At 39.7% G+C, this 15801-nt stretch overlaps 1 protein-coding gene across 1 annotated transcript in view; it reads right to left on the minus strand.

Moving 5' to 3' along the window:
• Nucleotides 1-61: 61 nt before the first annotated feature.
• GPBP1L1 (GC-rich promoter binding protein 1 like 1) overlaps nt 62-15801 on the minus strand; it is a 31097-nt gene continuing 15357 nt past the window's right edge. The window contains exons 3-12 of the mRNA XM_031601467.2: nt 15015-15129; nt 14105-14234; nt 13460-13743; nt 10866-10938; nt 10194-10387; nt 6749-6889; nt 3031-3189; nt 2191-2315; nt 1219-1321; nt 62-989 (exon numbers count right to left, since the gene is read on the minus strand). Coding sequence (XP_031457327.1) covers nt 843-989; nt 1219-1321; nt 2191-2315; nt 3031-3189; nt 6749-6889; nt 10194-10387; nt 10866-10938; nt 13460-13743; nt 14105-14234; nt 15015-15074 — 1416 coding nt within the window. The 5' untranslated portion in view covers nt 15075-15129 and the 3' untranslated portion in view covers nt 62-842. The remainder of the gene's footprint in view (nt 990-1218; nt 1322-2190; nt 2316-3030; nt 3190-6748; nt 6890-10193; nt 10388-10865; nt 10939-13459; nt 13744-14104; nt 14235-15014; nt 15130-15801) is intronic.

A 15801-nucleotide genomic window follows, 5' to 3' on the forward strand; every position in this document is an offset into this window, starting at 1 on the left:
ACCCCGAAGTTGCACATCCCTTTAGAGGAAAGCTTTTCTTACATAAGAAAGACAATTAGAATTGGCAAACTGATGCAAAATATTTATTCCAAGTTAGTTATTTTTGATGCAGTAGTTTTTCCCCCTCATACAGACTCAATGTGATAGTCACTTTTTTAAATCTGTAAATAATGTTATCAAAATAATCTTAATCTTTGAAATCTCACAAAAAATTTATATTTTACAATCCACCCTGAATATCAAGGCTGCAAGAAGAAGAACACAAACAATTCCTATATCCAAATATTTTACAGCTGTACCCAAAAAAAGAAAACCACAAACGCCTGGTTAAGTGATGAAGCTCCCCGAGCCGCCAAAAAAAAAAAATAAAATAAAATAAAAAATTCATGTTATTAGCATTAATTTAACATAATTAGAACTTCAATAGCCATTTTGTCATTGACAATGATTGTTTTAGCACATTTGTTACCGCACAACATTGTGTAATGCGGGCGGCACTGTTAGAAGCTTGCTGTTGCAAAGATCAGTCAGCCACTTGTATCCTGCTTACCAGACTGAACTTGTGCACTGCCCCACAAGGGATTTCTGTCAAAATTTGCTAGCTGCACAAACTTCTATTAAGCATTAGGGCAAAACCAAAAGAAAAAGCTAAAGAAGCCAATTTCTCTCTTCTTTGGGATACAATTATTTCCCTTGTGCATGAAGTATCAACAGAAGAAAAAACTGAACAGACTGGAGACAGAATAAACTCTGTTTAGTTTATACAACCCCAAACACGTGTTGAACTATGAACTGAGTTTATTGGGTTGGTTTTATTTATTTTAATTTTCTTGTGCCCACTCTCAGGCATCGTCATCTGAAGTCTCGCTGCTACTAGTTTCTGTTTCCGAGTCCTCAATCTTTGTCTTAAAAGTGCTTCTCCAGTGGAACAACAGGCTGGAGCTGCGGCCCTGAAGAAATCCATTCTTCCCAAATCCGTTTCTTCTTCGCTGTGGGAATGAAAGTAAGTTTTAAAATAAGCACAACTACGGAGAGCAACTGTCACCAACCACCTGTGGATACCGGTTCTATGTTCACTTGTATTTACACATGCTCTCTATGGATAACGTAGGGTCATCAACTGCAATCCAGTTTCATTTCTGCTCTCAGTCTTTTAGAACATCCTAGGCACTGCACTACAGAAGACTTATGCATAAATGGCAAGAGTTATGAACGTACCTGCTCTGATTTAATTTGGAACTCTTTGAGCTCATCCTCTGTGAGGGGAAGGTAATTCTCATCATTTTCAGGATATTCCTGCCATCCCATTTCTTTCAATAACCTGATACATGAAAGAAAAAAAAAAAAAGGGGCACAGGAATTAAAGCAATGGAACAATGACAAAGGTGAGAACAGTCTGTCCGTGAAGCACAAGGTTTTGTATTAAATTACTTTGAGTTCACCAGGGAATCTTCTGCATTACAGATCACTTAATGTTTAGCGTTTACCCAATATTTTTCTTACTCAATGTCTTCTACAAATATTTAATCATCAGCATTTCCGTACAATGGGTAAATAACTAGTCTGGCAGAAGGAAAAAAACCAAACATCTGAACTTCTACCCAAGGACAGTGAAGAAGGACATGAGACAAACTAGCAACTCAACTCAAGATCTTCCAGAAATTACTACCCACTTACACCAGATGCTCACAGGCCACTTACTCACTGAAGTAAGATACAAACTGAGATATAAAGTAAGAATTTTCTTAACTCTCTGCTACCTTTACATAACTTAAAGCAGCATAAGAGTATTCCAAGGGCGGACAGAGAGAAACCAGTGTGTATGAGTATGCAAGTATCTGATTCATAACCCAGATCATTACCTAGTAATAAATTAACTGGAATTCCACTAGGTTTATGTTGCCTCACCATGTGGGCAGGTAAATCCTAGGCAGCATTAATGCATAAGGATGTGGCACTAGGGAAGTGCAGGAATTTAATTACAGACCTTGGCAAAGTCTTGGCTCAGCTGTCATCAGTGTTTGTTCTACTTGAAGACTCCACACCCACTTCAGCAAACAGAAATGGAACCCACACCTCCTGTTCAGCTTTGTGTACTTCCCAGAGAGTTCTTTGAAATAGTTTCCTTCCTGCACAGTCTGAGGATATGCCCTCTTTTACTCCAGACACCTTACTTGGCGATTTGCTTACCTGTGTTCTGCTTCCAATGAATGAGAGAGGTTTTCCCCCTCCTCTGGCAAAGGGAGAGAAAGGCCATTTTGATGGCAATTCTCTTCCCAGTTTTCCTTTGGTTCTGGTGTGCTGTTGCTCTCCATCTGAAGAAAAATAAAAGCAAAGTGCACAAAGAACACCATGATATCACACTTCCAAGTTCAAGCTTCTGCTCTTGGGAGTAAACCAAAGCCTTTTGAGTCAGGGCTTTCAACAGAGCCTGGACTGACAATGACTTGAAAGCAGTTTCTACCTGGCTGTGATAGGACAACATGATATGGATGACACTTTGATGGACTGCGCTTTGATGTCAGGGGACTAAGTGCTGGCATTGCTAAGCCATCATCAGTGCCTCCACAGTGTAAGAAAACCATGAAAACCCCACTGTTAAGGATGCAGCTTACATACACATTAAGCCACAGACTTATACATTTAGGATTCTTGTCCAAGCCTGAGGCTTAAGCCTCTATTCTACACATTTTTATAAGCACCAAATTCAACTTTCCTGTGAATGTAGTTTGACATGAAGTTTGAAATCAAAGACAGTATTGTTCCATCCCTTAGAGAATTCTTACAAAGACCCAGATTACCTTCATCATCTGTCACACCTTCACTTCCACCTCATTTATTACTTATCCTTTTGCATTTCATCATGTTATGCATCTCCTTTCATCACAGTGCTGCTCACTACCTCCGCTGGCATGTATGTCAGACCAAGGGAAGTCACTCATTTCCACGCCCACAGCCTGAATTACATATACTGCTTTTTTCAGTACCCAACTCCTTAAAAACAGTGATCAGTAAGGACAGTGATCTTACATCATCCAGCTTGTCACATTCTCTGCTCTCTGTTATCTCCCCGTTCCTATCATCTTTCAGTGCCTTCAGGAATTCGCTCTTTTTATCAGTGGTGCGACGCATCAGCTTTGTCAAGCGTGAAGAGCAGATCTCGATAGGAGGGGTGGTGCTGGAAGGACTCTAGACAAAGAAAGCAGAATATGGAAACTTTAAAGTGTACACTCTTGTGAAGATCAGGCCCTTCTCAGGATCTGTACTATTAAATGCTCATCAGTAGCTGGACTAGTTCTGAACTCCTTAAGTAATCTAATCTCAGATGTCCACCAAAATAGTGACTGGTGTTGTGCTGATAAGGGAAGAACTGGCTATACATTATGCTCCCACCTATCACTACCAACTTTTTTTTTTTTTTCCTCCAAATTTCCCTAGGCATCACTGTGGCCAAGAATACATTTATTTTGTTCCTTGGCAACGTAACTCTCTCACATGTAATGCTGAAGACTACAACAGAAAATGTGGGCAGAGCTTCACGTAGGACTCAGTCCACAAAGATTATAAAATCAGGGGGCTCAGACTCTGTTCTAACTTGTGTCTTAAGCCATCCTGGCTGCCTCTGCTCCGAAATTAAGCTTTGGACTGGAAATCTCTTTTCAGGGAGCAGCACATCTTCAACCAACTGGACATTAAACAGCCACAGCCTCTGTCTCCTCTCCTAGAGAGTACACTGCTGATTCCTGCCTATGAACACTCATGGAAACCCAGGTTCTGTGCATGGCCAGGCACAGAAGGCCCTTGAGCTGTAGGAAATCTGCTCAGCTGAATTCTTGATTCCAAGGTAACCTCACACGCTCTTCCACAATATTTTGCTTTCTTAATTATCTTTAATCTTTGAGCCAGGCATAAGGCACAACAGCTTGCACACTGGCAGTGCCCCAGCCATAACAGTGCAATTAGAACAGCGATAACCAAGATGAGCTTTCAATTTAATGTTTCATCATTTTGACTGGCCATACCAAGGAAATCTGAAACGTCACAAAAAACCTTCCTGTATCCTAACCTTCTGTTCATATACAGACTTCATGGCTGGCTATTGGTGAGGAACTGAGCTACTTGCATGCATATCTGACACTAGAATTTTATATGCAAAGACATTCTTTTCCTTTATTTACTGCCTTTGATTATCTTTTTCTCAATTAAAAAAAATAAAAGAGTACAATTTCCTAAAGCATGTAGCTTCTCCCCTTCCTTTTTTTTTTTTTTTTTTTAAAACTAGGGTGGGAGGGTTGTAAATTCAGGCTCTCAAAAATAAATCTCCTTTATAAAGAAGTGTTGTTATCATACCACACGGTGCTCTGAGCAAAGATCAAGGGAACTAAAATATTTAGCAAACATAACCAGGCAGCAACAGCTGCTTACATTTCTCGTGCCTGTTGCACATAAAACATTGGTGTGCAATAATTGCCACTGAGAGAAGTGTGTGCTGAACATAATGCCTCACTTTTCTCAGGTAGACTTCTCAGATTTTGCCCTGTTCAACACTGTATTGAACAAATCAACAATGGTAAAAGGCAAAACACCGAATGTTAGGATAAGAAGCTACTGTAATACTTAAAGCTCTCAACATGGTAATTAGTTTGACTGCAAGTGACAGAAGGTAGCAGTGAGCAAAGGAAAACGAAAACTAGGATTTGCGGGTAATTTTGAATACTCTGCTGAAGTGTTTGAGCTTTTTGCTAGAACATTACTGAAAGGGAACTGAATTTCATTTCTGTTCTCATTTTATTCATATCATCTAGAAGGCTTTCTAATACTAGAAGAGACTGTTACATAAATTTGTACAAGTAGTTGGTTTTTGGCATCTTTTCTAAAGGTAGGTTTAGCTATTTGAATGAAATATCAAGGCACCTCTCAGATATTCTAAATGAGAACAATGTATAACATCCAGTTTGTTCAGACACCAGTCTATGAATAGGGGCAATTACTCATACAGAAAAGTCATCCTATGCAATTTTAAAATTTCAGACTGAATCTTGAATTTGTTGTCTTGGACAGGCCAAGACACAATGCCACTGCTACCCAGTACCTTCCAGCTTACAAGATGCTGTGGTCTCTTATGACCAAAGGTACTACCTTCAACACTTCTGCAGGAGAGACTTTACCCCTATCTCAGAAATAAAAGGACAGAGATTGTAGTAGTCCTGCAGAGCTGGGATTACTGTATGATTTGCTGGCCACAGCCCTATGTTTCCACACTGCCAGTCTCCAGTAGATTCAGAGAAAAACATATTACAAGTTCAATTTCAGCTGGGAGGAATTTAAGCCCTTTTTGTTTAGTTGACTGATGGTGGTAACAGAAGAAGTATTAAAGGAAGCATTGCTCAGAGAAAAAGTCCAGCTGCACTACTCCTGCCAGAACAGTATCTGACAGCTTTGCTGACTGAAGTTTCAGCCACAACTTTCTTAGAAGGAATGAAAAACGTAGCCAGACTACTTGTGTCACTACTGCCTGATATAAAGTGCATGTTTCATTGGCATCTACCTTGAGGTAAAAGGTTACATGGCTTACATATTTATATTGTAAAGGTGTCTGTACTCTACTGTATATTACATAAAAAGGAAGATGTCAGTAGTACAAAGGACTCAGCCTAAGGACAGACAAAAGGTAAGGAGAAGGGATACAGCACCAGATTTACTTCTCCAAGTGACAGATGTAGGCTTTTTAACCATTGCTTTTAATGACTGCTTTTATACTCAGCAACAGCTAAAGCAGAAAAGGACAGGCTGTTTCAAAGTAAAGCCCACAAAGCAGAGAACCATAAACATGACAAAGGAGATTTTTGTAAAGGAGAAAGTCAAATGCACAACCAAAAAAACCCACCAAAAACAAACACTTCAACCCTCCCCCCCATAAGCTATTACACTTGAAATGCAAACCACACAAATTACAAATTTTCTGAATTAGTCAATTATTGATTTTAATACTTTTTAAATACGACCTCCAGCTTTTGGTTCCTGATGGGGAAAAGTTATTCAATGTCATTCTTCTATTAAGTTTCATTGAATTTCAAGATTCAGAACAGCATTTTGCATGCAAGCTATGAAGTGAACCATAGGAATGCTGGCCAAAACACATCAAGTCACAGTAACCACTAAATTGTTAAGTAATTTACATTTGGAGATTCTCTCCGCACATCAGACCAAAACTGGAGGTAAGCCAGCTTTAGCCTCAGCAGATTACCTCCAACCAATGTTAAAAACAGACACTAAGCTGAAGACATGTATACAGGCTGAACACCCCTCAAATTTCATTGCTTGTGCTGTTGCTTTCCTAGAGAAAAGAAGCAAGGCAGATCACTTTCACTTTCTCTTCCTACACAGTACTGAAGAACAGCATGGGAATCACTTTATCTTTCAGTGCACATCTTTTCTTGGTATCTGCAATTTCATAAGTCCACGTGTTCAACAACACAGGGCTATTATGTGCGAGGTTGTTTTTATTTTTAAATTGGAAAGAAATTCTAGTATGTTTGGGTAAATCCCAAATGGCAATAGCTTTACAACCAGATCACTTCATTCAGCATATCAAAGATGCACTAAAGATGTGCTAAGAATGTACAAGTGAGTCATCCTTGGAGGGTACAAAGCTAGGTATCACATGCAGGAAAGATCTTATTTTGTTGAAGCTACAGTAGGTGACAGTGATAAAGTTCCCTTCCTACACCCAAATCCAATTTCTTACCTCTTTGGGAGAGGTGAGGACTGAGCCACTTGCCAGTACCGCTGGTTTGGTTACAGACACTGGACTGGTAAAGGCAGAGTCACGGCTGGAGGAAAGCGAGCCTGGCTTGTGTTCATTTCTATTGGCTTTCCATGGACTTGGCTACATTGAAAAGAACACACAAGACAATAAATGGTAAGACACTAAAATGGGTTGCTTGCAAGCAGTAAAGCAAAAACTGCATTAACAGAAATTGTCTGCTCTGTGGATTTTTCTCCTCCCCCTCCAAGAACATTCCCAACAAGTTCACCTCTAAATACATTATTTTTCCCCATTATCATCTCCTGTTTCCTCCAAGCCACAGCAAGTTCTGCTTCACAGGCATGACACTGTAACAAAAAAAATGCAGTCGGAGCCTAAGGAGAAAGTCCAGTGCGGCTCTTCATTAACTGGAATCAGCACTGAGGGAATCAGTGCATCCTGCAGCTAGGCACAGATAGGAAGCAAAGATCCCAATTAAATCCATGTTTCATAGAGGAACACTGTATGCTTCAAAGAAAAGGTTTGCCTCGCTTGACAGGAATTTTTCCCTGTGCAAGAAGCAAGCACCTCAAGGAATCTTTCTGTCCAAGCCAAGAATGTAAATTTCCCAGGGCTCTGGAAGTGTCCATCGCTGCACTGATTTAGCCAAGGTGGATGAGCACCTACTGTTTTGCTCTGGATACTCTCTGCAGTGTCCCTTAGATACAATGGCAATCTGGCTGAAAAGCAAAGACTTCAGATAACTTCTTGTTACTTGGAAGATTTTTCTTGGGCCTGTCTTGTCTACCAAGGACAAACACTGAAGTGACAGCTCTTATTACAATGATTCTAACAAATGACTTGTATCAAGCAGCGTAAAAAATACATTTGTCAAAGCGTTAAGGCATAACGGTTCCTTTGAACCATTACACTTCTGAAGCCAACTTGATAGCAAAATAATTCATGCACAGTGTGATTAAGTTGTATCTGACATAAAATAGATCTTGAATTCCGTGAGCAATGAAAGCAGAAGCCATAATTTCACTATGTTCTCTCTCTCCATTGGGCTATTTTATTCCTTTTAAAATAAACGCATCACCAGAGGAGACCATCACTCTGTTCTCACTAACAGCCTTCCACACCAACTTTAAAAGTAGTCCACAGTGCTGAATAAATAATTCTAAACATCTCTTTCAAACCCAGAAAAGACCCTGGTCTCCACAATATTGCCTGTGGTAAGTTTCTTAGGAGTGGAGAACTAGTTTAAGAGGAAGCTTCCCTCTGCATATTCACATGGATGCACTTGTTCAGGTACCTGACTCTTGGCTGCTAATTGTTATTCTCCCACCTTCCACAAAGTGGCAGCTTACACAAATTCAAACACTGATCACTGTTACTTTCTTAGAGAGACTGCTGGATTCAAGGGCAACAGCCACAGCTGAGCATCAAAAGGAATCGCCTGCATATTATGCCCTTCACTCACTGCTCAACTGTGAACAATTCAGCCACATCTAAGGGAAGGATGTGCTTCTATCACTGCCACTGTGTTCTCTTCCTTTGGTACAGCTAACAAGCACATTTCATCCAGTTTGCCTCTGACATCTTTCCACTACTGCTGACTTTGCTGAAAGGAGTGTTCTGACTCCTCCAATGCTTTATGCACTACAACTTCCACACAACTTTCTGGAATCTTCAGAATAATGTATCCTACCACAGCCTCTTTCTGTCTCTACCTTTAGAAAAAGGCATCATGCATACAGGTTTTCTACCTAAGGACACACAGATCTCCACTTCTAGTTCTATCAGTGGTCATCATTCACTAACACACAAGCTGTGAGACAGCACACAACTCCTAGCTGTTGCAATCCCCACCAGTGAGCAGCACCACACTCCCTCTACAATCACAGCACTGTTTCAATGTATACACAATGACTAGAAAACATGTTTATACCACAATTCACATGAGTGTGATCTCCGGGGAGCTGCCACACATCACAAGTCAATACCTGCTCCAGTAGCCCAACAGCCTGTAATGTGTTATCAGTATTGTCCTATCTACAGTATGAATCCAGGTATAATCCACACCTAGTAATTGTTCTGAACAGAATATCCTTCACCAAAAGGAAAGTGAGGCAAGCTACCATAACATTTGGCCATCATTCTGAATTAAATATGGATGTATAAGCTAGAACACAAGTGAGAAAGATGTCAAAACTCAAAATCCCCCCAAAAACAAACCCTGTACTTTTAACATTAGTTGAACTTTCATACCACAGTTGCAAGACTATCTCCAAAAGTCTGATAATATTTTTTAAATTATCTATGAAAATTAGAGGGTTTATTCCAACTGTGAGCACAGATTAATATTTCCTTTTTTTGTTTCAATAAAAAATTAAAATTTAAAGGGTAATTTCAGAGAACAGGTTGGAAAAGCCTCAAGAGCAGCTCTTCTAGATTGAATTAACAGAAAAACTTCTGCGAAGGGTTTTAGAAGTAATGAAAACAAGCGCAATGGCAACAACTCAGCAAGGACTAATAGCTATGAAAATATTTATGTTTGACTTCCACAATTTCAAGGCAATGGATAGACATGTAGCAGCACAGCAGACCTTTATACAGCTTTCAGAAGTACATTTCAATCTCTTAAGCTCTAGTGCTGGTACCTCACAATTATCCTTACACACAAAAACAGCAGCAAAGTTAGAAAAGCTGTATGCACTCCTTTTCACTAAAGTACTCTTTGCTTGGAAGCAATCAAAGAGACAATGCAATGGTTTGGACAAACAATACCTTTTCTTTTTGTTTCAAACACCACTTAAAACATCCAGACTAAAAACTGGTAAGGCTGTGTAGATACTTTTATCATCCAAGCTGTACAAGGGCAAGTGACAGCTGAATTAGACTCACTGCACCACAACTGCATCTTACTCAGCTATTCTGAACAAGTATGGGTATGGACTGAGATGCATAATGGGTTGATTCAGTGAACAGGAAACTCTTCTAACTTCACGTTAGGCCAAATTATCCCATGTAAAGGAATAAAGGTTTAGATTACCATACTTGATAATCATTTTAACTATTTGGACTCCTCCTCAAGTTAACAGAATTTGGTCTGAATTAAGAACAACTTAAGAAGGTAAGAAATTCTGAATTTGTTTCCTCATAGAAAGAGTTGTTACACTTTCATCTTTGAGGAGTGTAAGACTTTCTACACTAATTGCAGAGGTTCTGCAGCAATGCAGCAGCCAGCATTAGCAATTAACACATTTTAGAACTCGAGCATCTGCACGTTGTTTTTAAAGAACAAACCAATCATTTTCCTTAACTTCTTAAATACTTGTACTATCAATCCTACAAAATAACTAGAGCATCTGTATTCTCCACATCCAGGGAGAGACTTTTTCCTTGATCTACACTTCACTAACTTGTCTGGAAACCCTTGTACCTTGGAAGGAGGAGCTGCAGGTTTAGGAACCAGATTTTTGTAGACACTTGGGACAATGGTGGTGGCTTTGTTGCCATTTGCCAGGTGAGAAACAGGTGATGTAAATGCAGCTGAGAAGGCAGCAGCAGGATCCTCTTTTGAAACCTTTTTGATGACCAGCATCTTGGTAGGTTGCTTGGCACTAGGGGGATTTTCTGTAAAAATAAAACAAAGAACTTGAAATACAAATGTTCTGTTTCAGGTTTAGTATAATGCTCCAGTTTCTCCCCTTCAAACCTTAGACATTACATCTGATATTCTTTTGTTTCAGTTTTGAGAAAAGATTTTAGATAAGGATGTTAAAGTCCAATCTTTTTTCACTTAACCACAACAGCTCCCTTAACTCAGAAGTGAAAAGCCAGCAGTGATGCCAGCTAACAACCTTCTACTATACATAGAGATCAGAACAGATTAATACTTCTTTGAGCAACCATGGACCAGCTGTTAACTCACTAAAAAAATATTTTGTGTAACTTGCACCTTACAAGATGCAGTGCTTACGTAAACAAACAATTAGTACTTCTCAGGTCAAACACAATTTCTAGAGCAGAATTATTTATACAGTTAATGATATTTATCACTTTCTGCTTTGCTGTCAGCATTCCAGACAGCAATGTAAATAACTTTACCTACCCCATACTCCAGAAGGTGTCCCTAAAGGTTTGTTCTGGTTGTTGTGTCTTCCAGCCTCTGGATTCAAAGATGGCTGTAAACACACAAAACATGCAAGTGAGTATATTCATTATATTGCATATAACAAATAAAGATTTTGTATTAATATAACGTGCTTCTAGGAAACTACAGTCTATTTCTCTGAGCAGCACCCAAGATAGAAGAAGAGTGCTGTCAGAAGACACCTAAAAATTTGCCTTTGCAGTATTTCCAACAGAACCATTAGAAAATTGAGGAGAGGCCCTTCAGCGTTCTACTACACAATAAACTGATATACCCATAAAAGAGTCAGGCATTTAATCATCACCCTGGCAATATTAGGTTCCTAATAAAAAAGAAAAATGAAAAAAATCTATATATTTATAGACAAAAAACCTGAACTATTCATGTTGAGCTTCAGAATCCACTTTTCAGGGCAAAACTGCATTCAGACCCACTGTTCTCTGCAGACTTACCTTTGATTCAATATCAGAACATAATGGAACAACTAAGGACACGTTCAAGCTCAAAGAAGGGTACAGAAAATCCAAGCATTCAATGACAAGTGCTCCCGATCAGCTATTCCTCTTCCCCTGTACCAAACAAGTTCAGTAAAAAGAAAAAAACCCATCTTTTTCCTCTTTTTAATGAATTCTTCATGTTAATTACTACAGCTACAGAATAACTCTCCAATAATGAGATTCTGAAGTAGTAGCCATTCCTGCTCTATAAGAATTAGGAACAAACGTTACACCATAGCATGAATTCCTTCCTCAGACCCTAGAAATTCCTGTTCCAGCGCTTCACTTTTTAGTTACAGGTCAGTTCTATAGCAGTGCTGCTCACACCACAGAACTCAGAACAACAGCCTGTTTTACAGGGAAGCATTTCCACTCTGTCAGCCACACAGGCCTAAAAGCTGCATACTTAACCATGGCATACCTCAGTGTCACCATTATGGCAAAGGTGATGGGAGAGTTGTTTAGCAAAGTTTGCTACTAGACAGTAGATGCAAGGTATTATCTTCTTCAGAGAAAAAAAGAAGGAAAATATATTTACAGAAGAAACAGCCATGTGTTTGGAGAAAGACACTTATCAAGGTACTGAAGAGAATGAAGAAAGATTTAGATTGACTACAACAGTCTGGTTGCAATCATTACAATAACCTTCTACATTTCAAGAGGCTTTTGACAGCCTAAAGAACCAGTTTATAGCATGCTTGAGAAATCAGATTAACAGAAATCTACAGGTAAGCTTCATCGTTGATCTCCAGGTGTTAACTAAGCCCTGATGCAGCTACCACTCCTACAGCAGAAGCAGCTGAACAAGAGCACACAATCACTCCCCAAGCACTCCACTGAAAAACCCAGCAGTTTAAATCTGACTGACTCCTGTAGCAATTTAAGCTGAGACACTAGATTCTGTCCTGAAGCATCTGCATGGCGTTCATATATTTCACTCCGACTTCTAACCGTCCAAATAGAAGCAGTAACAACAAACTGCCACGAGAATTTCAGATATAAACAACCTTCCAAAAATAAAAACTGAAGGAGGAAGCAAAAAGCTCAAGATGATCTATGTAAGCACGCACACTATCACTAGAAACTCTTGACTGAAAGCAGCAATGGACTGAGCACTGAAGATGCAGTTAGAGGAATCACAGAGATTGAGTTACCAGGAAGGTACAGATAATGTTGGCCTCATTACACTGATCAACAAGAGCCTGGAGAAAAGCGAAAAACAAGATCCAAAAAACAAAAATCATGGTCTGATACAAATTAGATCTTTTCAAGGGGTGACAACAGGACAAGAATAAACTAAATTGAAAAGAAAAAGCAGAAATGGTGCTTACATCTTCATACTTGGAGACATTTTGAAAACTAAAGATATTCCAGTAAAAACAGAGCCAGGATAAAAGAGACTATTACAACTAACAATACCGCGTGGATCAGAATGCTGGAAAAAAGAAGGTTGATGAACTGTAGACACTGATGGAAGAGATGGCTGAAGAAACAATGATTCACAGAGAGATTAGAAAATAACTCAGACAAGAAAATACTATTCCAGAGGTTTTAAAAAGGATGGTTGCAAAGGTCTGGGCACGCGTCATGATCAAGCTGGGGGAGGTTATCTCATACCAGCACGTACCAGAACAGGAGACAGGAACAGCAAGAAGACTAAAGATAAGATATACAGATGTACTTAGGAGCAAAAAGGGCTTTGTAAGCAAAGCCACAAGGGCAACAACATAGCTACTATTCTTGTAGCAGATCAAAGCATCACCTTCTGAGTTCTAATGAAGATTTGACTTGAGTGTTACAAAGCTGTCAAGTTCAAAATAACCACAAAATTCAATACTGTGCCAAAACCAATGCAACAAGGTCATCAAGTCCCCAGGTCCATGGGTATCAATTAGTGTCCTGCAAGCACTGGAATCATTGTTAAATCTGTAGGGATCTCAAACATGGAATGGAATGCAACTCTAGATCCTAGCCATCTATCAATGATAACAGAAATGAAATCTGAAAAGCCAACTTCTCACAGCTGCCGCTTGTAGTGAGAAGCTACACACTTACAAAATCTTCTTCCTCAAATTGCAAATGCTCTTTGTCTTCCTTCTTCTCTTCCCTGGCTTCAACAGGCAGCTTTTCTTGAAAGGCAGAACTTTTCCGAGAATGGAAGTTGCCATTCCAGTGGCGATGAACTCCAGTTCCTCCTCCACCACGCTGGTTCATGCCATCATGGCCCCGCGAGGGACCATGCCAGCCAGGCTGACTGCCAGAAAGCCCAACATGAGCTCCTTTAGAAACACCAGAATCTACAGAATCATGGCGGAGAAGGGATGGCTGATGCCAGCAGTCTAAACAAAAGGAGATAAGTATTCAAATAATAAAACATCAACACAGCATGCAGAATGCTGGAAACAACAGGCTGTTTTTCTTGTTAAGTCAGTGTTCACTAAGTAACTCCTAGGTCAAGCTTATTAAACTACTGTGCGATTATCCCCAAAAAATCAACCAAGCCATACAATGCATATACAGCTTCCACAGAAACCCCTGAAGGCCTTGGCACGTGTCATGGGATAACAGAATAGTGCAGATTTCTCATGGGATGTTTTGAAAGATACAGTTTTGAAAAACATTTCTATTCCACAGAACTCTAAATTCTGTAAAATACTCCAAAATAGCTGATCTCAGACTGCACTCCAATTCAATATTTACCTCCTGCAGTTCGGAGGGGCCCATTATTGAAAAATCCATCAGAAGAGTTGTGTCTCCTTCGGCTCACCCCAAAGCGTCCTTCTCCCCGTGGAAGATGCTCTCCATGTTTCTCAAAGGTGGCTGCAGGGGACTGTATAAAGAAAAAGGTGATGTAATAAAACACTCCCAAGCCCTCATTCCTGTTTTGGTTTTCAATACAGCATGCATATCTGCACAGCTTAACCAACGACATGAACAATCACCTGAGCCTTGTCCATCATGATCTGATTAACCATTAAATTATTTTTCATCACTGCCATTTACAAGTAATGTAAAAGTCACTGAAGAAAAGAGACCTGAAAAGAGACCTCCCGGGTCAACCTAAGCTTCTTCTGGAATCAGAAGGTACCTCCATATTAAGAATGTTAAAAAAAAAAAACAAAAAACAAAACACAAACAAACAAAAAAGACCCGAACAAACCAGTGAGTATTTCTGAATTTGGAGTTAGAGCCCAAGGCATAACAGTGTACTACACAGCAATGGCCACATTAGTTTCATAAATGAAACTCAAAGAATTATATCATGAGTCGTGAGTGCCAGCTCAAGTCTTGACTACTCCACATATTTGGGGGAGGGTAGGAGGGAGGTTCTTAATCATTTTCTACTTGGGATTCCACTCAATTCTCAGCACAGTAACACTGAACTACTTCCATGTCTGAATGCAAAGGATATTTCCTCCTCTGAAACAGAAGGGAATTTGTGGAAACAAACAAAAAAAGACTTTCACCTTAATGTTTCCAAAAGGCTTCCTTAAAAATCACAAAAGTAGTTAAAAAAACAACAACAAACATTTTAAGTTCAATCTAACACTGGGGCAAGTGTATAAATATTACCATAGCTCTGAGAGCAAGCAATCTATAGCCGAGTTACCTTGGTTGACTGTGGTGTTGAGAAGTTAAGCCAGGCAGGAACAAAGTCATGCTGCGCCATTTAGGTCCAGTGTCTCCCTTCAATAAAATGAGGCATCAAACCTCATGGCCAGGATCTGTAAATGAAGAGAACATTCCCTGACTGACATCTTTTCCAGAACCTCAAACCTGGTCTACACGACTAAGAGGGGAAAAAGCACTCTAATTTTCTGTACTGTGCTTGAAAATTACTTTTTTCCTGCTGACTTTGTTCCTCTGAACAAAACAGGTAAGAACTTAAAACATTCCCACCTACTTCCTGTTTATAATTCCATTCTAAAACCACACCCATGAAATCCATGATAGGATAAGTCTGGAGATGGATGAAGACAGAACAAACTGCACACGTCAGTGATCTGTACAACCGAGATGTGCCACAATTTGGTACGTTCCTTCATTGTTTTTTGTCTCACAATCTACACAAGAGATCATTTATATTTTATTCCAAAGGTTATACATTAAACATGATCGAGCCCACAATGCTGACAGAGACATTGAGAGAAGATCAGAGTCCTGAAAGATCCACCGCAGGCCAGCTCCTGCACCCCAGCTTAAGACTGTATCCCAGCCCACCAACTTCCACACTCCAGAGAACGTCTTATGTCAGAACTGCTTTCATAGCAAAGAAACCGAGTGCCCAGGAGCAGAACATAAGCTGGCTGAAAGATCTATATCTTAATGGGAGTTCCATCAAAGAGCAGCAGATGTGTCTCCCACTGAGGAACCTGAAATCAAATTTTCTTTCCAGC

Source organism: Phasianus colchicus, chromosome 9, assembly GCF_987193195.1.
Source record: "Phasianus colchicus chromosome 9, bPhaCol1.hap1.1, whole genome shotgun sequence".
Taxonomy (NCBI): Eukaryota; Metazoa; Chordata; class Aves; order Galliformes; family Phasianidae; genus Phasianus; species Phasianus colchicus.